Source organism: Macaca mulatta, chromosome 1, assembly GCF_049350105.2.
Source record: "Macaca mulatta isolate MMU2019108-1 chromosome 1, T2T-MMU8v2.0, whole genome shotgun sequence".
Lineage (NCBI taxonomy): Eukaryota > Metazoa > Chordata > Mammalia > Primates > Cercopithecidae > Macaca > Macaca mulatta.
Window position 1 is genome coordinate 105098907 of NC_133406.1, and position 27729 is coordinate 105126635.

General features: G+C 36.8%; 1 protein-coding gene across 8 annotated transcripts in view; it reads right to left on the bottom strand.

Annotated features, from left to right (window-relative positions):
• The window catches only part of ATF6 (activating transcription factor 6), a 196729-nt gene that overhangs the window by 147166 nt on the left and 21834 nt on the right, over positions 1–27729 (bottom strand). For 7 of the 8 annotated variants that reach the window (XM_028826690.2, XM_015114031.3, XM_077939534.1 and 4 more), the window contains 3 exons: positions 22723–22852; positions 21666–21869; positions 11110–11330 (listed from right to left, as the gene is read on the bottom strand). In XM_028826690.2, the coding sequence (XP_028682523.1) occupies positions 11110–11330; positions 21666–21869; positions 22723–22822 (525 nt within the window). In that variant the 5' untranslated portion in view covers positions 22823–22852. Of the gene's footprint in view, positions 1–11109; positions 11331–21665; positions 21870–22722; positions 22891–27729 lie in introns of all 8 variants that reach the window. The other variant, XM_077939532.1, reaches the window with a different exon arrangement.

Below are 27729 nucleotides of genomic sequence, written 5' to 3' on the forward strand. Positions count from 1 at the left end.
CAGTAAACATATTTATAGATACATTATTAAAAAACACATATAGTTAAAATCATTGACAAATTTAATTTGTGGCAATCCTTAAATATTCAAATACATTTAAAAACTTAACTTGATTTTTGTTAAGAATCTTACGTACACTTCTTTTTTCTCATTAAATTGTTTAAAGCCGAAAAAAAGAGAAAATTTAGACTTCCACTTTCTCTACTCTTCTCAATCTCATGACAGTCAAAATTTTATTTTACTCTTTCTATTAAGTTTTGTGTGTATGTATGCATATAACCAGTTCCCATTTGCCAAAAATTAAAGAAGCTTCATACTGGCAACCTGAACCATTTATTTGGCAGATTATCAAGGAGATAATCTTCATCCTGCAAACTATTTCCTTCTAATTTTTTAAATGAAGAATGCCTTCTGATATGTAGTATAATTTCCAGGATGAGAACAGATAACAGACAAAGTCCCTGCCAGATTGTAGGATGGGGCTACCCTACCAATCTCATCTTCTCAGTGAAGGTAAAGAACAACCAAAAGAGAGGTAAAAGCAGGAGTATGCACCACATGCTCTTAGGAAAGCCACACCATGGGCACAGCCTCTTGAAGAATGGAGGGACTCAAGTCCTATACACAGGGATCTTCAAAGGAGCCGCAAAATGATTTCCTGTTATTTCAGTTAATGACTCCACTTGATGTAACTATAAAAAAGTAATACTTGATGTAACTAAACAAAAGAAATACTTGATGTAACTAATAAAAGTAATAGTAATTTAAGTCATTAAATGAAAATACACAATTGGAAGTTAGGTGTCCTTAATTCCTGACCCAGCATTGCAATGACCTAATTGGACAATCAAAAAAAAAAAAGAAAAGTCACGTCGCCTTGTAGGGTCTATTTACATATTAGTAAAAAGAGAGAGTTAAGCCAGAATAGTGCTTTTGACATTATTATAACCCAATATCAGGTTTATTGCTTTAGTAAATCACTACAGCCTTTAAAAACAATTTGACAGAAAAGCACAGGACAGAATAAAAGAAAAAGGGTGCTTTATATGTAGTAAGAGTTGTTTCATGAGATTGTGTATGAGAGAGAAAGAGAAGTTAAATACATTTCTTACTGTGGATTGTGGATAAAAAAGTTTAAAGCCACTTCATTAGTCCTCTAAAGGTCCCATCCAATCCGAAAACAAAATAATTCTAGAGCTGCTGCTAAATAGATACACTTAATTTAATTGGCACAACGACGTAGCACAACAATGACTACTATATAATAAAATATGGATCTTATTAGTTTTGCTAAAGGTTTCATTTGATACCACCAAATTATTCAAATAAGGTCAATCTTTCTAAAACTTTGTCCCTCATGACTTAAAACTATCTGCTACTTTAATTTTAAAAAATTAAATCTTAAAACTATCTTAATTTTTGAAAATTAAATCTTAAAATGATCTTAATTTTTATGAATTAAGAAAAAACATTTGTAAGGGGAGAAAAAAGGTAGCACCAAGTTTCGAGATTTGGGTAATTTGTTCTTTTTATTTTTCTTTTCTTTTTTGTTTTCCCATAAAGTTGTAAGCAAAGGACTTGGGTAATTTAAAGTCTGAGCTGCATCAGGACTACCTTGAAAGTAAAGCCTCTATTAATGGAGCACAGAGTAATGACGACAGCACTAGATTAGGAGAAGACCAGTTATAATTGAGCTAGGCTTGAATCCTAACTCAATTATAAGTGATCAAATGATCTCACCTCAAATGGGGTGAGAATCAAATGGGTAATAGACATGAAAGTTCTCTGTAAGCTATAATATACCATACAAATACGACTTTCAGGAAAATTATGTAACACACACACACACACACACGTACACACAGAGAGAGAGAGAGGAGGCAAAATTATTACTTCCATCAAGAATGTAACTCACAGCTGCTCTGATATACCATGCAACTAAAGCAATATTGAAAATACCTGCTCCTTTTCCAGCTCCCATTTTCAGATTTTAAGTTTTAAAATTAACACACACACACACAAAAGCATGAAATCTTATTTAGTCACTACAGAAGCAGAAAAAGTGCCTAAAACTTAACATTCCCCTGGGCACTCTGTCTGTTCCTTACTCTGTATTCCTCAGGGTCCTGATTCATTTCAAAGAGCTGTTATAAGATTTAAAGACAGTATTTACAAGTTATGCACTTAGAAAAGTGCCTGGCACATAGTACTTTATTAACATTAGCCTTCTTAGCAATACGACATTTGTTGAATCACTTAGCTAGTTGATTCCTTCAGTAGTAAAATGGGAATAAATACCCCCTTCACAAGGACTTTGTGAAACCCAGTAAATATTGGGTCGACTGACAGAATTGTAATATTGACAGGTGATTGAACTATTTTATTAATGTAAATTATTGAAGTTGATAAAAGAATGTACCTATTCTTAGAAAATGCACACTGAAAAAATTAGGGGTAAAATACTGTGAGGTATGTAACTTATCCCTAAAATAGTTCAGGAAAAAAATTGTGTATATAGGGATGGATGGATGGTTAGATGGTAGATGGGTGGATGGATGGATGGATGGATGCCGGATGGATGCCGGATGGATGGGTAGGTAGGTAGATAAAGAATAAGCCAGCAAATTGGGTAAAAGGTTAACAACAAGTGAATCTGGCTGAAGAATACCTGAGTGTTCTCTGTACTATTTTTGTTTTTGTACTTTTTGAAATTTAAAATTATAACCAAATACAAAGTTTAACATGTGCACTCATATAATAACCAAAGTTTAACATGTGGGAGCACACACACACAGCTGCAGTGTACACACACTGGGAAGTTATAAGAAGCCATAAGATACTTTCCTTTAGAACTCATACTCAAGGGAGATAAGAGCCACAGAAAAGTCTAACCATAACACTTCAAATTCTTGAATATCATTCTCGAACTACCTGTAAGCAGCCACAAGATCTCTCCTGCTAACAATTAATATTCTTTCACATGGTTATAAAACAGTAATCTTTCAGAGGGAATACCTCTTCAAGAATACACAGCCATCGACACTTTCATTTTAAAAATTTACCATTCTTCTTTGTGAATTATCTATTTGTATATATTGTCCACTGATTGTTGAATTTGCACTTTTCTCACTGATTTATACCTTTATATATTAAAAACGGTTCTTAAAAGACTGTGAAAATATACACGAGTGTTCAAAGTAGCATTATTCATAACAGACAAAAAGCGGAGACAACCCAAATGTCTACCAACTGATGAATGGATTATCAAAAATGTGGTATATCCATACAACAGAATATTATTCAGCCATAAAACAGAATAAACACTGATACATGCTTCAACATGGCTGAAGCTTGAAAAACATATGGTAAGTGAAAGAAGCCATACACAAAAGGGCACGTAGTATATGATTCCACTCATATGAAATGTCTGGGACAGACAACTCCACACAGACAGAAAACAGATTAAATGGCTACCAGGGGCTACAGGAAGGGAGGAATGAGGAAAGACTATGGCTAATGGACCATGGGGTTTTCTTTTTAGGGTGACAAAAATATTCTGGAATTAGACAGCAGTGATGGTACCACTAAATTGTACAGTTCAAAAGGGTGACCCTTATGGAATGTGCATTTTATCTCAATGAAGCTGTAAAAAAAAAAAAAAAAAAAAAAAAAAAAAAGACAACAAAAGAGGTTATAGACTCCCCAGACAAATGCACATGCACATTGCTAACAACTATATGAGGGATGGGGTGAGGTGGGGTAAAGGGTTGTGATCTGATCTGGATTTGTGTCTCTACCCAAATCTCATGTTGAACTGTAATCCCCAATGTTGGAGGAAGGGCCTGGTGAAAGGTGATTAGATCATGGAGGCAGATTTCTGCCTTGCTATTCTCATGATTGTAAGTTCTCATAAGATCTGGTTGTTTAAAAGTGTGTAGCACTTTCCCCTTCTCTGTCTTTCTCCTGCTGTAGCCATGTAAGATGTGCCAGCTTCCCCCTCACCCACAGCCATGATTGTAAATTTCCGGAGGCTTCCCCAGTCATGCCTCCTGTACAGCCTGCAGAACCATGAGACGATTAAACCTCTTTTCTTTATAAATCATCCAGTTTCAGGTATTTCTTTATAGAAGTGTGAGAACTGACTAATACAGCATGCTGATTATGGAAACACTGAAACCCATGCAAGGACTCCATTAAGCCCTGTGACTTCTCAATTAGAAATATCTCAATGGAGGACCATTTGGTAAAACCTATCAAAATTGAACAAGTACCTACCTTCTGGCCCAGCAAATCCAATCCTAAAAATTTCTCCCATAGATATATTTGTATATGAACAAAATGAAATAAGTACCAAATTATTCAATGTAGAAATGTTTATAAAGAAAAAGACTGCAAAATTTTACAGTAATTATGGCACCCCCATGAAGTAGGTTACTATGTAGCTATTAAAATGCAGCTATTAAAAGAATAAGAAAAAGGCCAGGCACGGTGGCTTATGCCTGTAATCTCAGCACTTTGGGAGGCCACTGCAGGAGGATCATTTGAGACCAGGAGTTCAAGACCACCCTGCGCAATATAACAAGACCCCCATCTCTACAAAAAAAAAAAAAAAAAATCAAAATTTAGCCAGGTGGCACATATCTAGCTACTCAGGAACCTGAGGCAGGAGGATTGCTTAAGCCCAGGTATTCAAGGCAATAGTGAGCTATGATCGTGCTACTGCACATGACTGCAACAGAGCGGCAGACAGTCTTTTAAAAAAAAAAAAAAAAGAACAAGAAGGAAACTTTTTATGCACTGATATGAAAAGATCTCTAAGGTATAAGTGAGAAAAGCAAGCTGCAAGATGACATGTACAGTATACTACCTTTTCTATAAAATAGGTCAATAAATAAAACTATAAGTACTTATATATTAAAGAACTGTCTCCGGAAGACTGCACACAAAACTAGTAAGAATGACTACCAGACAGGAAAACTGATTTGCAAGAAAGCCTCTGGGGCATAAAAGGACTGTCTCCCTAGAATGAGTCCCCACAAGGTTTTGAGAATGGAAATTAGAGAAAGGAGAGAGAAGTATTTCATTATTTATTAAGATAAAAATCAGAATCCTAAAAAATAATTATTTATTATTCTTACAAAGATGCCAAACTGCTGGGCGCAGTGGCTTATGCCTGTAATCCCAGCACTTTGCGAGGCTGAGGTAGGTGGATCACTTGAGGCCAGGGGTTCGAGATCAGCTTGGCCAACCTGGTGAAACCCCGTCTCTACTAAAAGTACAAAAATTAGCTGGGCAAGGTGGCGCACAGCTGCAGTCCCAGCTACTCAGGAGGCTGAGGCAGGAGAATCGCTTGAACCTGGGAGGCAGAGGTTGCAGTAAGCCAAGAGCGCGCCATTGTACTCCAGCCTGGGCAACAGAGCGAGACTTTGTCTCAAAAAAGAAAAAAAAATGCCAAACTAAAAAGTACAAAAAGTACAGAATAAAGAATGCTAAGGTTGCCATAACATAAATTTATCCTAATGCAATGCATCAGGAAGGGAAAATAAACAAAAAAAAAAACCTGCTCACTTTCCCTTCCAAAACTACTATAGCCTCAAATGAAACTGAACTGCCAAAATCTTTATTCAAGATAAATGTTTAGAAGCTCCAAACCTACATTTAAAGAGATACTGCAATATTTTAACGAAGCATATTTTGTTTTATTTGCAGAGTTCCTGGTAGCAGCAAAGCCATAATGGAGTCAGCACAGAAGTAATTTTTTTTTACTAAACTCTGGATAACTCCAGCTCTCAAGATCCTTCCTATTGGATTTGTTCTGATAGATTCCTCTACTTTGCAGCCTAAAGAAACATCATGATCTCAACTTCTTGGTTGTTAGAAGTTATTAAAAAGTGCCTATTCATTATTTATCTTCTGATATCTAAGCTAGCCACATAATTTAAGGAGATTCAGCTCACGTATTGACCTAACCAGAGTCCTATTCTTGGGTGTTACAGATAAAACAAGCAACTTAAATGCCCATTGAAGTTTTGCTTTTTTCCTGAAATAAAACATAGGCACTCTCTGTTTTTCTGAGTTGCTATGCATTGCAAATAGATTATTATAGACATATTTTCTTGAGAAACACACCTCCAGGGAGTCTCTTATGAGTTTTGCTCCTACACGTCTTATTGGGTATGCAAAGAATGCAAGGCCCGGATCACTCTTTTCTCAGGCCATTCTCAAGGTTCAGTTACCAACAAGCAACCTTGAAGGATGAGATGAAATCTCCCTCTGGACAATGAGGAGGCTTGCTTTCTGCTTGCTATAAGCATGATAGATTCTCCAAGCTCACGTTCCTCCACTGCAAGAGAGGAACACTGTGTGCAGGGCACCCATCTAGGCCCATATCACATCACTTCCATAGAACAATACTAAAAATACCTGAAATCCCTAAATTAACTGTACACCAATTCTAGAGAAAGGATATACAAAGTTCCAATTTGGTATGACAGGAGAATCCCCTTCATGCCATTTCTAATACCTGCAAACCAGTAGAAAAGGATTCCCCCCAGCACCTGCCTTCTCATGATGGTTCTAGGAACCCAAGGCAGGGACTCCCAAAAGGTAGTCATTTTGGGATGGAGGGGATCAAGTTTCCTAACTATAGGATTTAGAAACAGGGTGAAAGGTGATGAAGAGTTTGGAAGGTATTCAGTGCGGTGACTGAGCCGGAAGGAAGGAGGCTCCTAACGGTAGTTTGTATTCCTTCATCAACCTCACATCTGAGGTTATTTCTAGTTCTGTGTTAGTTCTGGAAACTTTTCTTTCCATTATTCCCACTTGGTGATTTCCACTAAAAGTATTTGCTCCAATGTGGCCCACTGTGGAAAATGTAGAATTTTACCACTTTTTTTTCTGGTCTTTTGTGCCAATAACTAAAACAATGTAATTCCTATAACCTTAAAACGAGGGCAGTAATGTTTCATAAACTTTATGGGATTATGATGGGTAGGTGGAAGTAGTGAGTGCAATGCAGATTTAAACAGACTGCTTGTTGTTAAGCCCTTGGTTTGACGTGTGGCAACATTAAATAGCCCTTTAAAGAAAGATAAGCATGCTCTCCTATAAAGTCAACTTTGTAGTTCCAAGATTGCCATTATTAAGAAACTGCACAGAGAACTTCTACACTGAAATGAGAGATCATGTTCATTTTTTCCATCAGGATCACAGTCAAAAACAAACCATATTTCTTGAAAACTTAGGTGAGGTCTCCAAGAGTTAAACAAAACAGATTTGCCAGCAAAAGGCAGGAAGAGTAAGATTATAATTTGAACCAGGCAAACTGTTTCATAACAGAAAATGTGGCATTTAATGCAGTTTGCAGAATATGGTATGCTAAAAACACTACTTATGGCAGTAGCAGGCCTCTAGAGAGTGAAATCAGCCAAACAAAAGAACTAAAAAAGGTAGAAAAAGAAGCCATGTCAGCATTACAAAGCCACAAAAAACTGATATGATTTTTTTCTTGGTGATTTATAATTTTTTTTACCATACTTTTGGTTTAAAAGTACAAAAAGTATACGATAAAAACATTTTCTTTTTGACCATTTTAAATTAGGAATTTATATTAATTCAAATTTATCCTAATTTAACAGGACTAGTGTTTTAACAGACACATGTAATACTGAGGTCAACAAAGTTACTAATGCAGAAGACTATCAAAGTTCTGATCAAAGTTCTGCTCTGCGACACCTTCTGGAACAGATTTACTTTGGGTTCCTGAGTGGGTTGGCCTGCTGCTAGGATAGACTAATGTTTCTTTACTTGAAATAAACATTCAGTCAAAATTTCTACCAAAAAAAACCCTCATGTTGAAAGGCTTGGCTCATGTCTCAATGTGCTGGCCAAGTAAAAATAAGCACAAAAACCTCAATGCAGGTTGACTAGAAAATTATTCTAATTGTCCTTAGGTCTCTTTGCATTAAACATAAAGTACTTGAATCTTTCTTTCTTTTATAATCCTGTCAGTTCTAAACTTTGAAAAGACTGTGTCTATTCGGCTTTTGTACTCTTAAGGGGGCTCTGTAAATTTAAAGTATTTTTAATGAAATATTTTAGACACAAAAAAAGATAAAGACTAATTAGAACTTTAAAAATACACAGGTCAATGGTATATCACTGTTAAAAAATTAACAATCTAAATGCACATTCATACAATAAATGTACACACTCATACATTTTACATTCATACATTGAGACTTTGCTGACAAAGTCTCAATTAACATGGAAGAACTGGGGGATGTGTGAGATAGGAAAACATAGAACTAATAAGTATTAGCTTTTGTTTCTAGCAGTATTTATTGGTTCTATGTTTTCTCATATTTTTAACAGTGATATACTGTTGACCTATATATTTTTAAAGTTCTAATTAATCTTTATCTTTTTTCATGTCTAAAATAGTTCATTAAAAATACTTTAAATTTACAGAGCCCCCTTAAGAGTACAAAAGCTGAACAGACACGGTCTTTCACACCAGAGAACTAATAAAGGATGTCTGGGTAATAGACCAACATATAATTAATTGGACTATGTTTAGAGAGTATAAAATGGGTCAATGGCATATAGTGATGATTGCCAACATTAAGATGCTCTTTATTCAGACAGTAAGCCTAAAAGTGGGGGAAAAAAAGGCGGGGGGTGCTCTTCTGGTTTTTAAATACAATGACTGTATCCAAAAACCTCATGTTTAGAAGAAACCTTTCTATATCTTTCCTGCGCCTGTTCCAGATAACTCTTCTGGAACAAGCCAAACAATTCTATTTTCCACATAACAACCCTCCTTTCCTGGAAGATGGCTCCCAGGTCTACTTTCCATCCTCTCTTCTTCAGTTTACTGAATCATTCCAACCCTTAACCCATTCCTCTACCTATGACATGGTTTCTAGATATTCTCCCCATCCTAGCTATGCTTCTCTGGACTTTTCCATGTTTGGGATGACTTAAATTAATATTGTTAATATTTTTTAACAACAGTGATATACTGTTGACCTATGTATTTTTAAAGTTCTATTAGTCTTTATCTTTTTTTCATGTCTAAAATATTTCATAAAAATATTTTAGCCGGGCGCGGTGGCTCAAGCCTGTAATCCCAGCACTTTGGGAGGCCGAGGCGGGGGGATCACGAGGTCAGGAGATCGAGACCATCCTGGCTAACACGGTGAAACCCCGTCTCTACTAAAAAATACAAAAAACTAGCCGGGCGAGGTGGCGGGCGCCTGTAGTCCCAGCTACTCGGGAGGCTGAGGCAGGCTGGGAATGGCGTGAACCCGGGAGGCGGAGCTTGCAGTGAGCTGAGATCTGGCCACTGCACTCCAGCCTGGGCGGCAGCGCGAGACTCTGTCTCAAAAAAACAAAAAACAAAACAAAACAAAAAAATTTTTAATGTACTAACATATTACATAAAGGCAACTTTGGATATTTTCTGTTGCAAGTTTCATTTGGTATTATATAAGAAACATTCAAGTTCATAATTTAAAGAGTATTAAAAACAAATTTCAAAGGATTATTTTAAAAAATCCTTTTTCATCATTCTTAACCTGGTTGGTCTCCCATGAAAACCATACTCTTTTCTTATTGGTCACACAACTTTTTAATTGAAAATATCACAGAAAGCTTTTGGATTTTTGTTGTTGTCATTTTTTTTTTTTTTACATATTGTAGAAATTTTTCCATGCACCAAAAGGATAGAAAAATAAACACGCAGCTTCCATGATTATCAACATTTTGCCAATCCAGTTGCCTCTATCCTGTGCTCACCACCTTCCCATCCCAGCAACATATTGTTTCATCTTCAACTGAAACACACACTATGTATTAGAGCCTATTACACCATAAGCATTGTGCTTACCTCTTCTAGTCCTCAAAACAAACCAACATAACAGTCAAGCCTAATCCTGTACTGTCCACGATCTCTAGTCTCATAGCAACACTAATTTTCCTATTCCATGTCTTGACATGCATTGTTTTCAATACCTATACAAACGATAGGACTCTTATTCTAGAAATTGGATGCTCTACTTTCACTAGACAATATTCCTTTGTTACGAATTCTTACAATATTGCTGGCTGAGATTACTGTTCATGCAACTGTGGAGCAATTTTATAATTAAATGGGTCACTGACATGCCGGTTAATAAATTCTGGTAGACAGATCAGACAGTAGTCTGATAAACAACCTTGCATAACCAACAGGATTTTAAAATTACTTTTCAAATGCATTCTACCTAAAGAAAGGATGAAGAAGTAATATTAACAACTGGTAGTATCCATTTTTATTTTAAAGAAAACATACACACTTTGCTTTCCCAATCATAACTTTAGAGAATCCACTGTTTCACTATATAACATTCATTAAATTTTAGGACCAAAATGTTCAATTACTGTTTAATACATAACATGAGTTATTTCCAATCATTTTGAAAGAAAGCAAGAGTTAGTTCACAAGTGCGGTCACTGGCTTTAGAGAGTGACAGGTCTTAGGAAACCAATTGATTTATAAATCATAAGAAATCCCTACAACATGCTAGAAAATTTAAAGGTTTGCAAAAATGGGAAAGTACCAAATAATCACGAAGAGACAGAATTCCTAGGAGTAGCAAGTCATCATTATGAAGTGGTGAAAACCCTTCAAAAGGGCAAGGAAGAAAGCTAAATATAAAACCCGCCTAAAAAGTAGTCTATAGACTCTTATCTGAAGAGTTGCTAAAACATTTCAATCAGGAAACTTTGAATCTGTAAAATATTAATGGATGATTGGGTTGAGGGTGTAAGGGCTTGAAAAGAGTAATAAGAGGGTTGGTTCTAAAGAAGAAGTAAAGAAGAGGGAAGTATGCATACTTCGCTTTTCATCAAACCACTTCAGACTTTCAAAAACCTTTTCACTTAGATTCTAACATAGTAAGCCTTACCCTAATTTTCCTCCAAAGACTAGATGTGCAATTCAGCACACTCTTTTATTTGATGCAATATAAGAAACTCTAAAAAAAAAAAAAGGCAACAAAAGCAAAAGGTGTTTTTTGTTGGTTTTTAAATCAGGCATTAAGAGAAGCACTAAGTTTCAAAACTTACATCTGAACCCACATTTCTCATGGTACTTTGTAGGACAGGTTTAGTCACAGAAAGTTTTCCATTCACTGGGCTATTCGCCGAAGGGGCTGGTACCACATTCACCACGTGATTAGGTAGCTGTGTGACTCCCCCCGCAACAGCAAGGACTGGCTGAGCAGAGGGCAGAACTCCAGGTGCTTGAAGTTGTACCACAGTAGGCTGAGACAGCAAAACCGTCTGGCCTGCATTAGAAAAAAGAAAAGCAATCAGAGGGTACACAACTGTTGTGACAGGGGAAGCAGCTTATAATTAGGTCTCTTCTGCAGACGTAATGGGTAAGATCAACACCAAGGGATTTGACACCATCAGTTAAAACATTGGATCAATAGCAGCACACACTTACGGTGACTTTGTTATGTTTTTAATGGGACCAACTAAATTCATCTCTTTGAACTATCATTAACAATATACTTTCTTATTTATCTTTATCAACTAAAGAGCTATCAAATTTGCTGTAATCCCTGGATTTCTAAGAATTAACCTCTGAAATTTGTTAGTGCTAAAAGGATTTGTCTTATTATAAATAACAAATCTTTTACACTGAACATGGAGAGTCATGTATTCTAAATTAATAGGATTTACAAATGCACACAACACCAAAAATATCTGAACATAAACGTAGTAATAGTAACTCAGTATTAGAAGAAGAAGGAGCTACAGGCCAGGCACTGTGGCTCACACCTGTAATCCCAGTGCTTTGGGAGGCCAAGAGTTTGAGACCAGGCAAGGCAACATAGTGATACCCTGTCTCTACAAAAAAAAAATGTAAAAATTAGCCAGGTATGGTATGGTGGTATGTACCTCGAGTCTTAGCTACTTGGGAGGCTGAGGCAGGCACACCCCTAAAAAGGACAAAAAAAAAAAAAAAAAGGACTACAAATACCAAAAAACTTAAAACCATTTGAGATTAAATCTTAGCTAACAATCACGGTAAACATAAATCTGTGATTCAAAATAGTCTGTAGATGACACCAGCCCTTTCCCTCTTCCCCCAAAAATGGCCTTCAATTCTTTTCAGAGTCTTTGGATGTATCATTATTTTAAATTTATGCTAATTTGAGGAGAATTAGTAGAGGTTGAACATCCTTAATCCAAAAACCCAAAATCCAAAATGCTCCAAAATCCAAAACTTTTTGAGTGTTGACACAACTCCACAAGTGGAAAACTCCACACTTCTGGTCCCAAGTATTTTGGATAAGGGATACTCAATCTGTAAAAATGACAATGAAGATGGTGTTGTTAACTCAGCAGAAAAAGTGCCTATAGATGGCATGGTAAAAATGTGTGATGGGCCTAGTAAATGACTAAAGCAGTATACAGTCATAACAGAAAAAGAAATCATGTCAGTTTATAAAATCAAAAAGAGACTTCTAAGACAAAAACTTGTTAATGAGGCAGATGACTCCATAGAAAACATTTCTAGAAGTCATCCAACAGAATGCCTCCTCATCCCCAGAGGACCCACTTCCAGTCCCTCAACTGCTTCTGACGTTTCTTCTCACCTGAAGACATAAAATAGAGGGTACAGTAGGCTTTTAATGAAAACATAGCATCAAAAGCAGAGACTGAAAGCTGCCATTTTTTGTTGTTGCTGTTGTGTAGTAGCTGACACTTCTATTCTGGTGATTCTACTGTCCTGTCTAGTTACCCTGTACACATTATTTTTCCACTGTATTGATGGTATGTCATAATTTTTGCTAAGTTCTTACGTGTGAATTTGTGAATAAGTGTAACAAAATGATTGCTTGTCAGTAGCATATGAATTTAGAGCCAGGAATGATGGTGGTGCCAAACAACTACAGATTGTCCACATGAGATAGTGACAACTGTGCTTTCTGATGGTTCAATGTATGCAAACTTTGTTTCATACACAAACTTACTTAAAATATTATATAAAAATTACCTTCAGGCTATGTGTATAAGATATCCATGAAACATAAATGAATTTCATGTTAGACTTGGGTTCTGTCCCCAAGATATCTCATTATATATATGCAAATATTCTAAAATCCAAAAGTACCCAAAATCTGAAACACTTCTGGTTGCAAGCATTTCATTTAAGGGGTACTAAACCTGTACCATTAACCTAAAGACTTATACAACTCATAACACTAATCTATTAAAAATTTTACTTGCCTGCTAAGTGCTTCCTTTCAGATCTGGCAGATTTTTACAAGGTGTTGAAAGCCTTGCCTAACATCCACAGCTGCTTGAGCCTATCTAACAAAATGAAGGTACTAAAATAACTGGCAACTAAAATCCCATGTAAATTTATAATTTAAGAAAAAAAAAGCATTATGCTTTCAAACAGGTTGACACATGTAAAACTCAGCTCAGTATTTCAAAGGATCGGGGAAAACTAAAAATTAAAATAAAGATTCAGAACACCTGTTTGTCAAGAACATCTGTCTTAGCTAAAAAAGATAACTTATAAAAGCAAAGCCCTTATTTCAGATGGCCTCAAAAAACACACTGAAAGTGGCCGGGCGCGGTGGCTCAAGCCTGTAATCCCAGCACTTTGGGAGGCCGAGACGGGCGGATCACGAGGTCAGGAGATCGAGACCATCCTGGCTAACACCGTGAAACCCCGTCTCTACTAAAAATACAAAAAAAAAAAAAACTAGCCGGGCGAGGTGGTGGGCGCCTGTAGTCCCAGCTACTCCGGAGGCTGAGGCAGGAGAATGGCCTAAACCCGGGAGGCGGAGCTTGCAGTGAGCTGAGATCCGGCCACTGCACTCCAGCCCGGGCTACAGAGCAAGACTCCGTCTCAAAAAAAAAAAAAAAAAAAAAAAAAAAAAAAAGAAAGAAAGTAGCAGAATACAATAAGCAGCATTTTATCCCAGATAAGAAGATCTAAAAATAATTTCATGGATTTGGAGTAGAGAATATGTATTAATACTTGGGCATAAATGATCATTAAACATTTTTACCTTCTTATTTTCCCTTGGACTCAGTTTTTCTTTCCCCCAACTTTTACTTTAGGTTCAGGGGGTACACATGCAGATTTGTTACATGGATAAATTGCATGTCACAGGTGTTTGGCACTCAGATTATTTCATCACTCAGGTGATGAGCACAGTACCCAACAGGTAATTTTTTGATCCTCACCCTCCTTGTATCCTCCACCCTCAAAAGTAGCCCCTGTTGGACGGGCGCGGTGGCTCAAGCCTGAAATCCCAGCACTTTGGGAGGCCGAGACGGGCGGATCACGAGGTCAGGAGATCAAGACCATCCTGGCTAACACGGTGAAACCCCATCTCTACTAAAAAATACAAAAAACTAGCCGGGCGAGGTGGCGGGTGCCTGTAGTCCCAGCTACTTGGGAGGCTGAGGCAGGAGAATGGTGTAAACCCCGGAGGCGAAGCTTGCAGTGAGCTGAGAACGGGCCACTGTACTCCAGCCAGGGAGACAGAGCGAGACTCTGTCTCAAAAAAAAAAAAGTAGCCCCTGTTGTCTGTTGTTCCCTTTTTATGTCTATGTGTACTCAATGTATAGCTCCCACTTATAAAAGAGAGCACGCGGTATTTGGTTTTCCGTGCCTGCGTTAATTATCTTAGGACAATGGCCTCCAGCTCCATCCATGTTGGTGCAAAGACCATGATTTCATTCTTTTTTATGGCTGTGTAGTATTGAATGGTGTATATGTACATTTTCTTTATCTAGTTCACCACTGAGGGGCATCTAGGTTGATTCCATGTCTTTACCATTGCAAACAGTTCTATGATGAACATATGTGTGCATGTGTCTTTATATTCCCTGGTGGGTATATACCCAGTAATGGGACTGCTGGGTCAAATGGTAGTTCTGCTTTAAGTTATTTGAGAAATCTACAAACTGCATTCAGTGGATGAACCAATTTACATTCCCACCAGCAATGTATATGCAATCACTCTTCTCTGCAATCTCACCAGCATCGGATATTTTTCAACTTTTTGATAGTAGCCATTCTGACTGATGTGAGATGGTATCTCAATGTGGTTTTGATTTGCATTTCTCTAATGATTAGTGATGTTGAGCATTTTTTCATACGCTTGTTGGCCATGTCTATGTCTTCTTTTGACAAGTGTCTGTTCATGTCCTTTGCCCACTTTTTAATGCGGTTGTTTGTTTTTTGCTTGTTAATTTAAGTTTCTTATGGATTCTGGAGATTAGACCTTTGTTGGATACACTGTTTGCAAATATTCTCTCCCATTCTGTAGGCTGTCCTATTACTCTGTTGATAGTTTCTTTTGCTGTGCAGAAGCTCTTTAATTGATTTTTATTTATTTATTTTTGAGCTCTGTCGCCCAGGCTAGAGTGCAGTGGCACAATCTCAGCTCACTGCACCTGCGGCCTCCTGGGTTCAAGCAATTCTCCTGCCTCAGCCTCCCAGGTAACTGGGATTAGAAGCATGCACCACCATGCCTGGCTAATTTATGTATTTTTAGTAGAGATGGGGTTTCACCATATTGGCCAGGCTAGTCTTGAACTCCTGATCTCAAGCGATCCACCCTTCAGCCTCCCAAAGTGCTCGGATTACAGGTGTGAACCACCACACCCAACATCTTTAGTTTAATTAGGTCCCATTTGTCGATTTTTGTTTTTGTTGCAATTGCTTTTGGAGTCTTCATCATGAAATCTTTGACAGGGCCTATGTCCAGAACCGTATTTCCTAGATTTTCTTCTAGGGTTTTTATAATATAATTTGGGCATGTACATTTAAGTCTTTCATCCATCTTGAGTTGGGTTTTGTATACACTTAAAGGAAAGGATCCACTTTCAATCTTTTGCATATGGCTAGCCAGTTATCTTATCACCATTTATTGAATAGGGCATCCTTTCCCCCAGTCTGTTTTTGTTAAAGACCAGATGGTTGCAGGGGTGCAGCTTTACTTCTGGGTTCTCTAACCTAATCCATAGGTCTATGTGTCTGTTTTTGTACCAGTATCACGCTGTTTTGGTTACTGTAGCCTTGTAGTACAGTTTGAAATCAGGTAGTGTGATGTCTCTCGCTTTGTTCTTTTTGCTTAGGACTGTTTTGGCTACTTAGGCTCTTTTTCAGTTCCATGTGAACTTTAGAATAGTTTGTTCTAATTGTGTAAAAAATGTTATTGGCAGTTTGATAGGAATAGCATTAGATCTGTAAATTGCTTTGAGCAGTATGGCCATTTTAACACTATCGATTCTTCCTATCCATGAGCATGGAATGTTTTTCCATTTGTTTGTGTCATCTCTGATTTCTTTCAGCAGTGCTTTGTAATACTCATTGTAGAGATCTTTCACCTCCCCAGCTTGCTGTATTCCCAGGTACTTTATATTCTTTTTTTGGCTATCGTGAATGAAATTGCATTCTTGATTTGGCTCTCAGCTTGAACATTACTGGGGTATAGAAATGCTGCTGACTTTTGTACATTGATTTTGTATCCTAAAACTTTGCTGAAGTTGTGTATCAGATCTAGGAGACTTGGGCAGAGACTATGGGTTTTCTAGGTATAGAATCGTATCGTCTGTGAAGAGAGATGGTTTGATTTCCTCTCTTCCTATTTGGATGCCTTTTATTTCTTTCTCTTGCCTGACTGCTTCCGGCACTATGTTGAATATGAGCGGTGAGAGGGGCATCCTTGTCTTGTTCTGGTTCTCAAAGGGAATGTGCTTCCAGCTCTCATACATTCGTTATGATGCTGGCTGTGGACTTGCTATAGATGGTTCTTATTATTTTGAGGTATGTTCCTTTGATGCCTAATTTGTTTTGAGGTAGACTCCATTCTTTTATGAAGTAAAATGGAGAAATTACTCATAAGCAGACATAAATATGTTTACGCCAAATACGCAAATAAAAATTAGTAACACATAAAGTAAATAGCATATGACCAAGTGTTAGGTTTTAATAACAATAAGAAATTACAGTCAATCTGGCACTATGAAAATACATATTCATCATATTGTAGAGAAAAAAAAAAAAATCAAGAATTCCCAAGTGCTCAAGTCGCAGCCAGAGCAATCAGGCAAAATAAAGAAATAAAAGGCATCCAAATATGAAGAGAGGAAGTCAAACTACCTCTCACACAGATGATATAATTCTACACCTAGAAAACCCATAGTCTCTCCCCAAAGGCTCCTGAATATAAGAGCTCTCTTTTAATATAAAATAATATCATGGTCACCCAAAATCATCAAGGTTGTCCTTTTAGTTTCTGTGGATTGAGAAAATACATGATGGAAAAAGGCTGCTAAGAATTTAGTGAAGATTTAAAATGAACTTGGAGTTTACTAGTCAGAAGTATAGCTATACAAATTTGAAGAGCTGTACAAAGATATATGAAACAAATTATTTATTTGGTCTACAGAAAATGCTTGCTTCAAGTATGGATTTACAGATGCTCTGCAAAATGCCATAAGGCTACTACCCCCATCACCCACACCCCAGGGTCCACAATACACAGATTGAGAACCACTGACTTAAACCAATACTTTGAGAAGAGTATTACAGGAAGCCATGTTCTACATCATCTGAGTTTAAAAATTATGATTAAAAGATACCCCCCCAAAATTAAACACTGTTCAGGGAAATTTGGGACTATTTTAAAGAACAGAAGAGGTATAAACATAATGAATTAGGTAACTTATAAGAAAGAATCCTATTTCTAGCTACAGTTACAGATTTAAAGCCCTGGCAGATAACTTGTACAGAAGGCTTTGTAATATTTCTTAAACTAATTAAGAAAAATAATCCAAATCTGTACTGCCAATTGTGTAGTACACTGTGTAGTCACTGTCTCCTTGCTGAGAGTGCTGAGCATCACACAAAGGAGATGTGTGTGTACCAAAGGCAAGGCATCTGTACCAAATGTGGCTTGAGTCCTACCAAGCCACTGCTGCCTCCTTTTTTTCCCATATAGTACATCAAGCCTTTTCATCCCAGAGTACCCAAGTATCCTCAAATTACCCAGCATCTAAATCAGGGATACCCTAAATATTCTAGGCATGTTTGGGTTCAACACAGAATGAGGGGAAACAACTAAATTTCTATGACAATATGTTCAAGTGAAAGAACAAAAAACTCTCATGGTGACTTGGTAAATGCTGACCAGGCCACAAATTACAACGCAAAGAATTGTCTGGGGCCTTAAATAGCAGCTGAACATAGTTACTACTCTTCCTAGTGTGGAAACAGTTAAAAAGGACATTCCAAAGGCTGTTTATCCATTTCAGCATGCTCAAAATCCTCTCTGGCATTACATGCATAACCTCCTTAATGGAACATGGCTGGATTCAATGCCATACTTTTTTGACTATGTGTAACTCACTGATTTTGATAGTTCTTTCTTTTAAACTTTCTTCAAAGATTTTAAACTATGTATCAAACATTTATTGAATGCCTACTTTGTCTGAAATAGCATAGCTGTGTGACTTTATGCAAATAATCTGTGCTTAGTGTTCTCATCTATAAAATGGAGATATCAGAACCCATCACCATAGAGTTGACATAAGGATTAAATAAGATAATGCACTTAAGCACTTAGAAGAGTGTCTGGCACATAGTAAGAACTTAAATGCAATTATTATTATTATTAATCTCCTTTTCTATATAATAATAGCTTCCATATGGGCACTGCATGAGTTATTAATGTATTAGTTATCACAGTGACTGTTATTTAACTGTTTGTGTGAATTTAATTCCCCAATTAAAGTGTAGAATTCTTGAGAGCAAGGAATACATCTGTCATTTTTTTTTAAGGCAATACAGTATAGTGATTATTTACATAGACTCCAAGCCAGACCACCTGGGCTCAAGTTCTGGCTCTACTTCTTATTAGCAGAGTGATCTGGGCAACGTATTTTACCTCTGTCTCCCATTTCAATAATTTTCGCCATCATCTACCCAAAAAGCCCCAAGATAGAAAAATGGAAGTCATCCTAGATACCTTTCTCTCTATCTTTCAGCCTCCTTCTACATGATCCAATTACCAATCTCTATGATTCTACACTTTTAACATCTCTACTCTTCATCCTGGTTCTCCACTTTTACTGATATTCCAGGTTTTCATTATCTCTCATCTACACTACTCAAAACAGTCTTAAAGGACATGGAGGACTGAGAAGTAGAAGTAGGCATAAGTTGTTGCTGGTTGGTAGAAAATGGTGAGCCAAAAAACTAGGAAAAACAAGAGAATTCAAAGAACAATGCCAGATTAGTTGAGCTAGAAGAAGGGATTTATAGAAAAGAGTAATATTATAAAGTTCGAAAACTAAACTAGAACGCCAGGCATGGGGCTCATGCCTTAACCCTAGAGCTTTGGGAGCTCGAGGTGGGTAGATCCCTTGAGCCCAGGAGTTCGAGACCAGACTGAGCAATATAGTGAGACCCTCTATTAAAAAAAAAACTAAAAACTAAACTAGAGCCAAATTGTGAAGAGTTTTATATTCCAAGCTAGAGAATCTGAGTCTTAAACCTGTGGAAATTATCTCTTCTTTTTCAATGGTAAAATACTTACTACTAGTATAAACATGATTAACCGCATAATGCCTTGCCTATACTTCCCTTCTTCCTCCCTCTCCACTCTCAAATGAATGAAAAACATACCTTAAATCTGTATGTTATTACAATAACACCACCTATTTAGATTGTACTATAAAAACAGACAAGGCGCCAGGCGCGGTGGCTCACACCTGTAATCCCAGCACTTTGGGAGGCCGAGGCGGGCAATCACGAGATCAAGAGATCAAGATCATCCTGGCCAACATGGTGAAACCCCACCTCTACTAAAAATATAAAAATTAGCTGGGCATGGTGGCACGTGCCTGTAGTCCCAGCTACTCTGGAGGCTGAGGCAGGAGAACCACTTGAACCCAGGAGGCAGGAGTTGCAGTGAGCCGAGATCACACCACTGCACTCCAGCCTGGCAACAGAGACAGACTCCGTCTCAAAAAAAAGAAAAAAAAAAAACAGACAAGGTGCAGTTCCTCATATTAGCACATGCTCACAAAAAAATAAGTATAGTCTTCATATCACAGGAAAGTACTGAAGTTTCAAATAACGTGTAATTCAGGTTTCTGGAACTGATAAACTGCTCAGAAAAGAACAGTTTGTCTTCTTACTATAGGTAAGATCTTCCATCACTCAAACATAGTCAATGATCTGCTAAGGGCAAATTCTTAGGAAGACCCCTGCTTTATACACTAGTCATATTAATGTCAGACTTTCTGTATAGACGTATTTTAATAGCTTATGGGAACTAAATGAGTTTCTTCATTAGTTTAAATTCTTAGCCTCTGGGAAGGCACAGATCCTTATGAGATCCTAATGAAAGTTTTGAAGACTATCCCTAGAATAATCCAAATATGAACATATATTAAATCCTGCATTTTATTTCAAGGAGTTCATAAACCCTTAATACACACTTATAAATCACAAGAATACCTATTCTATAGGATTGCTATTTTTCATATGGAAAAAGCAGCAGTTTTGACTTTGTACTGAGAGGACAGGAATTTCAAACTGGTTTTTGTTTGTTTGTCTGTTTATTTTTGGTGGGACTGATTGATGAATTTCCACTGATCCATCCATTTTCTCATCTAGGTCTTCTTTTTATCAATGTCATATTGTCTATGACCATGTAATAGAACAAAGCTAAAAGAGTATCTGGAAATTAAATTTATCAAATTTACCCTCATTAAAACTATGCTCCAAAAAACGAGCTAACTATTTACAATTGGAGATGAGATACAGTCATAAAAGCAAATGTAACAGTGGTATTTATTTACAACCCATACCCCCTTATTGCCTAGTCACATCTGGTGCCAACAAACTAAATCCAGAGAAAAGAATGTTGCACAAGTTTTCTTGAACTCAATGTACACAGACATCAGTATGAGTACAATGATGACTAACCTACCTAAGAGATCTCCATACGCAAATGACTCCTATATCTGAATAGTACCAAATCCTCAGACTTGAACTTCTTTCAATTATGACCTAAACCTCTTGTAGAATCACAAGTATATGAGGCCATCTGGTGGATAAAATATGAAACACACAAATTCTTAGCTAGTTGAAAACAGAGTTCATATCTGCTCATAGTGACCAGGTCAATATACTGTTTACTAAACCATGCACCCTCCTCAGAGATTAAGGGCTTGATTCTATTGCTATCACACACCTGAAATGGACCCTATTATTTTAAATACTCCTTAAAAACAAAAAAAGTTCACAGCCACAAAAATCTGGCTGACCTGAACTCTGCATTCAACTAGCTAAAAATTTGTGTTTCTGTATTTAATCCACCAGATTAAAATGGTACCAAGAAAATGTCCCAGATTTTCAAAATAGCCATCGGATGTAACTGGTCTGGAGAGCTATATCCCTTGTTATGACAGGAACCATACATTAGTCATCTCTGCAATGTCCTCATAACCAAATACATTCCTGACAAACAGCACGTGCTCAGAAATTATAACCTGAATTAAAACAAATCATATGACACAACTCTTACTGCCCTCCAAATAAACATACACAGCCTTAAATTCTGCTCAGGTACCTTTAGTGGGTGCAGGTTGTAAACTGATAATTGGTGGCTGCTTTGCCAATGGCATAAGTGTTGGTACTGTCTGAATAATGATGGTTTTTGCTGGAACGCTGGAGTTTGTTTGAGTCTTGGGTGCTGCTGGAAGCAATAAAGGCTTGGGCTGAATTGAAGGTTTTGAATTCACCTGAATTTTTTTCTTTGGAGTCAGTCCATTTTCTGGAGAAAAAACAGACAAACCACAAGTCAATGTGAAAGCAATTAAGCAAGCCCTAAAACACAGATTCTATCACACACCTTGCTACAATACATATACCTGAATGAACTGAAGAAAAGTACTTCAACTGTTACCTTCTTTTCTAGCCAAGCTGCAGTTTTGGGAATGGGACACACTAACTGGTAAAGGAGAAGAGCTAAAATCGCGGAATAACACCCAGAGATTAACAGGTAACAAACGTCATGGTTGGGCCGGGCGCGGTGGCTCAAGCCTGTAATCCCAGCACTTTGGGAGGCCGAGACGGGCGGATCACGAGGTCAGGAGATCGAGACTATCCTGGCTAACACGGTGAAACCCCATCTCTACTAAAAAATACAAAAAAACTAGCCGGGCGAAGTGGCGGGCGCCTGTGGTCCCAGCTACTCGGGAGGCTGAGGCAGGAGAATGGCGTAAACCCGGGAGGCGGAGCTTGCAGTGAGCTGAGATCCGGCCACTGCACTCTAGCCTGGGTGACAGAGCCAGACTCAGTCTCAAAAAAAAAAAAAAAAAAAAGTCATGGTTGAATGGCCCTCCATTCAGTTATCTTTAACAGAAACTTTGAAATCTCTCCTGAAGATGGTGGGGTCTGAGTCTATTTTAAAGTATCTTTCACCTATAAAGACAGAGACAACCAAAGATTATTTCTCCCCTTTCCTCTCCACAGTAATCACTCACAACAAACAATATAGGTCCACCAATTAAAAAACAGCAAGCCAGCCTAATAAACATAAACTTAATCCAGCATTTTCCTTTAAGAAATAGAACCTAAGCTCAATCTGAAACAGAAATAACAGAAGTTAGGAGATAGAGTAATACCAGTCTTGTTCCTAGGACCAGTGACAGGCTTATCTTCCTTCAGTGGCTCTGCTGAAGAGGGACTATTAGAGCTTTCACCATATAAGGAAAGAGGAGACATCTGAGAACTAGAAGACAAATCCAACTCCTCCTGTAGCAAAATAAAAACAAAGATTAATGAGTATAATCCTTAAGCAGCAAATTGCATAGAAAAGGAGGAGACCCATATATAAACAGAAAAACACTTCAAGGTAACTTCAAGGGAAAGGTATATTAGAAACTGTATCTATATATTAAGTAATAAGTGACTATCAGCATGATCCATCTATATCAAAGGAAAAAAAAATCAAAATGCTGAGTAAGTCTATGCCATCCTGTTATATTAAAGATATGAGTCATTGATCTGTTTCTACATTTCTTCCTACAATCTACAAACACACACACACACACACAAACATAAAACTTGATTGCTAGTCATACGAACATCCAGTATCAGTATAAGGTTGCAGTTAAAATGCCAATATCCTTTCTCCATAATCTCTCTTATTCAGTCTTAAAAGAATATCAAAAGCAAAATAATTTTATTTTTATCCTTTTCTATTTTCTATTTTGTAATACTGCCTTTCTTCCAAATGTAAAAGAAAGATACATGAATGGAGCAGTGCTATTTTCTTTTTTTTGAGGCAGAGTCTCACTCTGTTGCCCAAGCTGGAGTGCAGTGACGCAATCTCAGCTCACTGCAACCTCTGCCTCCCAGGTTCAAGCAATTCTCCTGCCTTAGCTTCCCGAGTAGCTACGACCACAGATGTGTGCCACCATGCCTTGCTAAGTTTTTGTATTTTTGGTAGAGAGGGGTTTCACCATGTTGGCTGGGCTGCTCTAGAACTCCTGACCTCATATGATCCACCTGCCTCGGCTTCCCAAAGTGCTGGGATTACAGGCGTGAACCACACCACCCAGCCAGCAGTGCTATTTTCTTTAATTTAGTAGGTGAATTCATAATGACTGAGATACATAAAGATAACATTCGCATTGTCCCAAAGTCTTTTAATATTCAGTGAATCTGTCTCAGTTTGTTAGAATAAAGAAACAACATAGAAGTAGCAATTCAATTCAGACAGAAAAGATGGCATGTATGATCACGCAATAGACATAATCTCTACTTCATACCATCTTCAAAATAATCTATAAGAATATAAAAACAAAATTTAAGAGAATACTTGTTTATTCTCAGGATGTTGCAGACCCTCTTAAGTCTGAACACCCAGAAGCCACAAAGGAAGAAGAAATAGATTTGAACAAATAATAAGTAAAATATGTAACAATAAAAACTAGACCATAAACAAAGTTAAAAGATATATATTGATAGAAAATATTTGCGAAACATAGACAAAGGGCAGGAACAGTCATTTCACTGAAAAGGAAATGCAAATGGTAGCCAAAGGCAAATGTAAACTTTAATCACAAAAAAATTAAAATGACCTGGAGAGGATATGGGAGAAAGGGATGCTCTTAGTCTCACTGGTGAGAGTGACAATTGCATCTTCATTCATCCTTAACACCTACTCAGCACGTAAGCTGAGCAAAATGTAGAGTGTATTAAAATATATTTCCAAGAAACCAAAGAGTACAAGGTAACATGGGAGGAGACTATTATCTTCATGGCCTTCGATGCTTAAAAAGTATTTGATAAAATTCAACAAGTATTCCTCAATAAAATCCTAGAAAACAAGGATTCGAGGAATACTTTCTTAACATTAAAAAGTTATAAGTAATTATACAGCCAAAGCCAATGCTGAATGCATTACAATTAAAGTCAGGATAAAAAATAGCTACCTGCTTTTTCTGTAATTCTAGTATAATTACACTAAAAGAAGAAATTAAAAAAACATTAAAACAAAAGAGACAGCATGCCTTTTAGCAAGGTAATATGCTATACACTTGAAGCACATGTAACCATCCACTGGCAAAAAAATTTGACCTTGAAAATATTATATTAATACTCACTTAGAAAATACAATAAAAAATAAATATTTCAAGTCAGGCACGGAAAGACAAACATCACATGTTCTCACTTATTTGTGGGATCAAAAAACCAAAACAACTGAAATCATGAACGTAGAGTAGAAAGATGGTTACCAGAGGCTGGGAAGGGTACTGAGAAGCTGGTAGTGAGACGGGGATTGTTAACGGATTAAAAAAAAAAAAAGGGAGAAGGAATAAGACATATTATTTAATAGCACAGCAGGGTGACTATACTCAATAAGAGCTTAGTTGTACATTTTAAAATAACAAAAAGACTGTAACTGGATTGTTTATAACACAAAGGATAAATGCTTGAGGGAATGGATGCCCCATTTTCCATGATCTCATTATTTCACATTGCATGCCTGGGTCAAAACATCTCACGTACCCCACGAATATATATGCCTACTATGTACCCAGAAAAATTAAAAATAAAAAAGATTTAAATAAAACAAATAAATATTTCACTCACAATAGCAATAACAATTACAAAATACCTAGAAATTTTCTAAGGAATGTGCAGGACCCATATGAAGAAAACTACACAACTGAACTAAGAGGCATAAAAGATTTGAGTTAACAGAGAAATACACAATATTGTTGAACAGAGTGATTACAAATGATTACAAAGATAATACAGTTAGGAAAACTGATTCATTTCTATAGAGAAAATTAAAACTAGATCCCTACCTACTGCTGGATCCCTACATAATAGCACATATTAAAGTGGAGTCTAAGAGTATTAAGAACCCTAAATGTGAAAGGTAAACCATATGGGTAATAGAAGAAAATGCAGGAGAATATCTCTGTGACCTAAAAGCATGGAAGGACTTCTGAAATAAGCCATAAAGGAAAAGAAAAAAAAAAGATAAGCCTGAGTAATTCAAAATTAACTATTTATACTTAATAAAGACTACAAAGTTAATAGATAATAGAGAAAAGATATAGGCAATTTGAATGTCTAAATCCAACAAGAGTTTACTATTTCAAATATATGAGGAATTTCTACAGATAAACAAGAAGACAACAACTGAGTAGAAAAACCGGCAAAGGACAGGAATAAACAATGTATAAAAGAAGTCCAAAAAGCTCATAAGAATATAAATAAATGTTGAAAACAATAACCAAAGAAATACAAAGTAAAACAAAACAAAAGCAAACAATAACAAAACACATTGTGCCATGGGGTAAACATTAAAAAGGCAGATAATGCCAAGCATCAGGAGAAGTCACAGGGACCCTCGAGCACTGCTGCCAGCCCACAGAGTACTGTGATGATCCTGGAGAGCAATATGGAAGCACTTGTCAAATTAAATCTCTGCACATTCTATCACCCAGCAATCCTAGGCATATATCCTAAAGGATTTCTCACACGAGTCCGTAAGGGAACATTTTTTAAAATATTCCTTATGGTGTAGGTAAAAATGTAGTGAATGCATACTTGAATGTTGTACAGAGTTAGATTCAACAGATTTGATTACACAGAGCAATAGGAATTGATCTTAAAAACACTGTGCTGATTTTTAAAAGTGAATAATGTAAAGATATATACTATAATACCATTACATAAATTTAAAATACATGCATATAATTGAAATCAGATGAACTTTTTAATAAATAGTACTAGAATAATCCTTTTGGTAGTCATTTGGAAAAACATAAAATTGTATTTGTATCTCATATCATACACAAGGGTAATTTCAAATGGATCAGAGATCTAAACGCTAAAAATAATATCTCATGATAAATATTTATTCATAGTCACTTAGAAAATATTCCTTCCTGAATAATTTTATCCTAAGCCACTAGATGGGGCAAGGCAAGACCACCATCCATGCAGAGAAGCAGCCTGGTGGAATGTCAGGGTCCAAGAATGGTAGAGAGGGCACTGACATGGCAGGCAGCCTGGCATGAGGAGTCACCGCAGAGTGATGAGGGCATCCACATGGGAGACAGCCTGGTGTAAGGACATCAGAGCCCAAAGGAGACATGTTAAAAGAACATAAGAGCTGGTGTGAAGGGACCCCCACTGACGAAATCCAGGACAATGTAAGAATCAGAACAAATAATTACAGTAATGGATTATAATCTGTTGCATAAAATAAGAAATGATGAATCTATATTGATATTAACAAATAAGTGAACAAATATAAAGTTTGATGAAGAACAGGATATTTTTACACAGTCTTAAAGTATCTTCCTCACAAAATATGTATGGCAAAGAGAGAAAAAGCAACTTCACAATGGAATAGGTTGGCAGATAACATCTATGAAGTGATCAAAGTGAACATAATCAGTATTAGAAAAAATCAAAATTGAGTCATCAAAAGTAAATGAGATGGACACAGACATCACTTTCCTACCACAGATATAAAACCTGAATATGATCCTAAAGAAACATTAGACAAACCCAACCGAGAAACACTCTTCAAAATAACTAACCCCTAATCCCCAAAAGTGACAAGGTGAAGAAAGTCAAGGATTAATGAAGAACTGTTTCATACTGAACAAGATTAAAAAGACAAGACAACCATATGCAATGCTTGATTCTGAACTGGGTTCTTTTGATAGTCTAAAGGACACCTCTGGGATATCTGGCACAATTTAAACGAGAGCTGAAGGTTAGATTATAGTAACATATCAATGTTTATTTCCCGATTTTGTGCTTGTATTATGGCTATCTAAGAAATATCTGTGCTTGTAGGAAGCAGACACTAAAGTATTGCAGTGATAGGGCATCGGACTGGTAACTTACTCTCAAATGCACAAGGAAAAAACAAGTTATTTGCAATGTACTAACAACACTTCTGTGAATTTGAGATTGTTCCAAACAAAAAATTAACTTAAAAAAAGTAAGAATAAAAATATGAGTGAATTATTTTATAACCTCTGAGTGGTGAAAACCTTCCTTTGAGTGACCAAAAAAGCAATTAAAGAAAAGATCAATAATTTGGCTATAGAAAACAGTATACCCAGGGAAAATAAACACCAGAAACAAAGAGA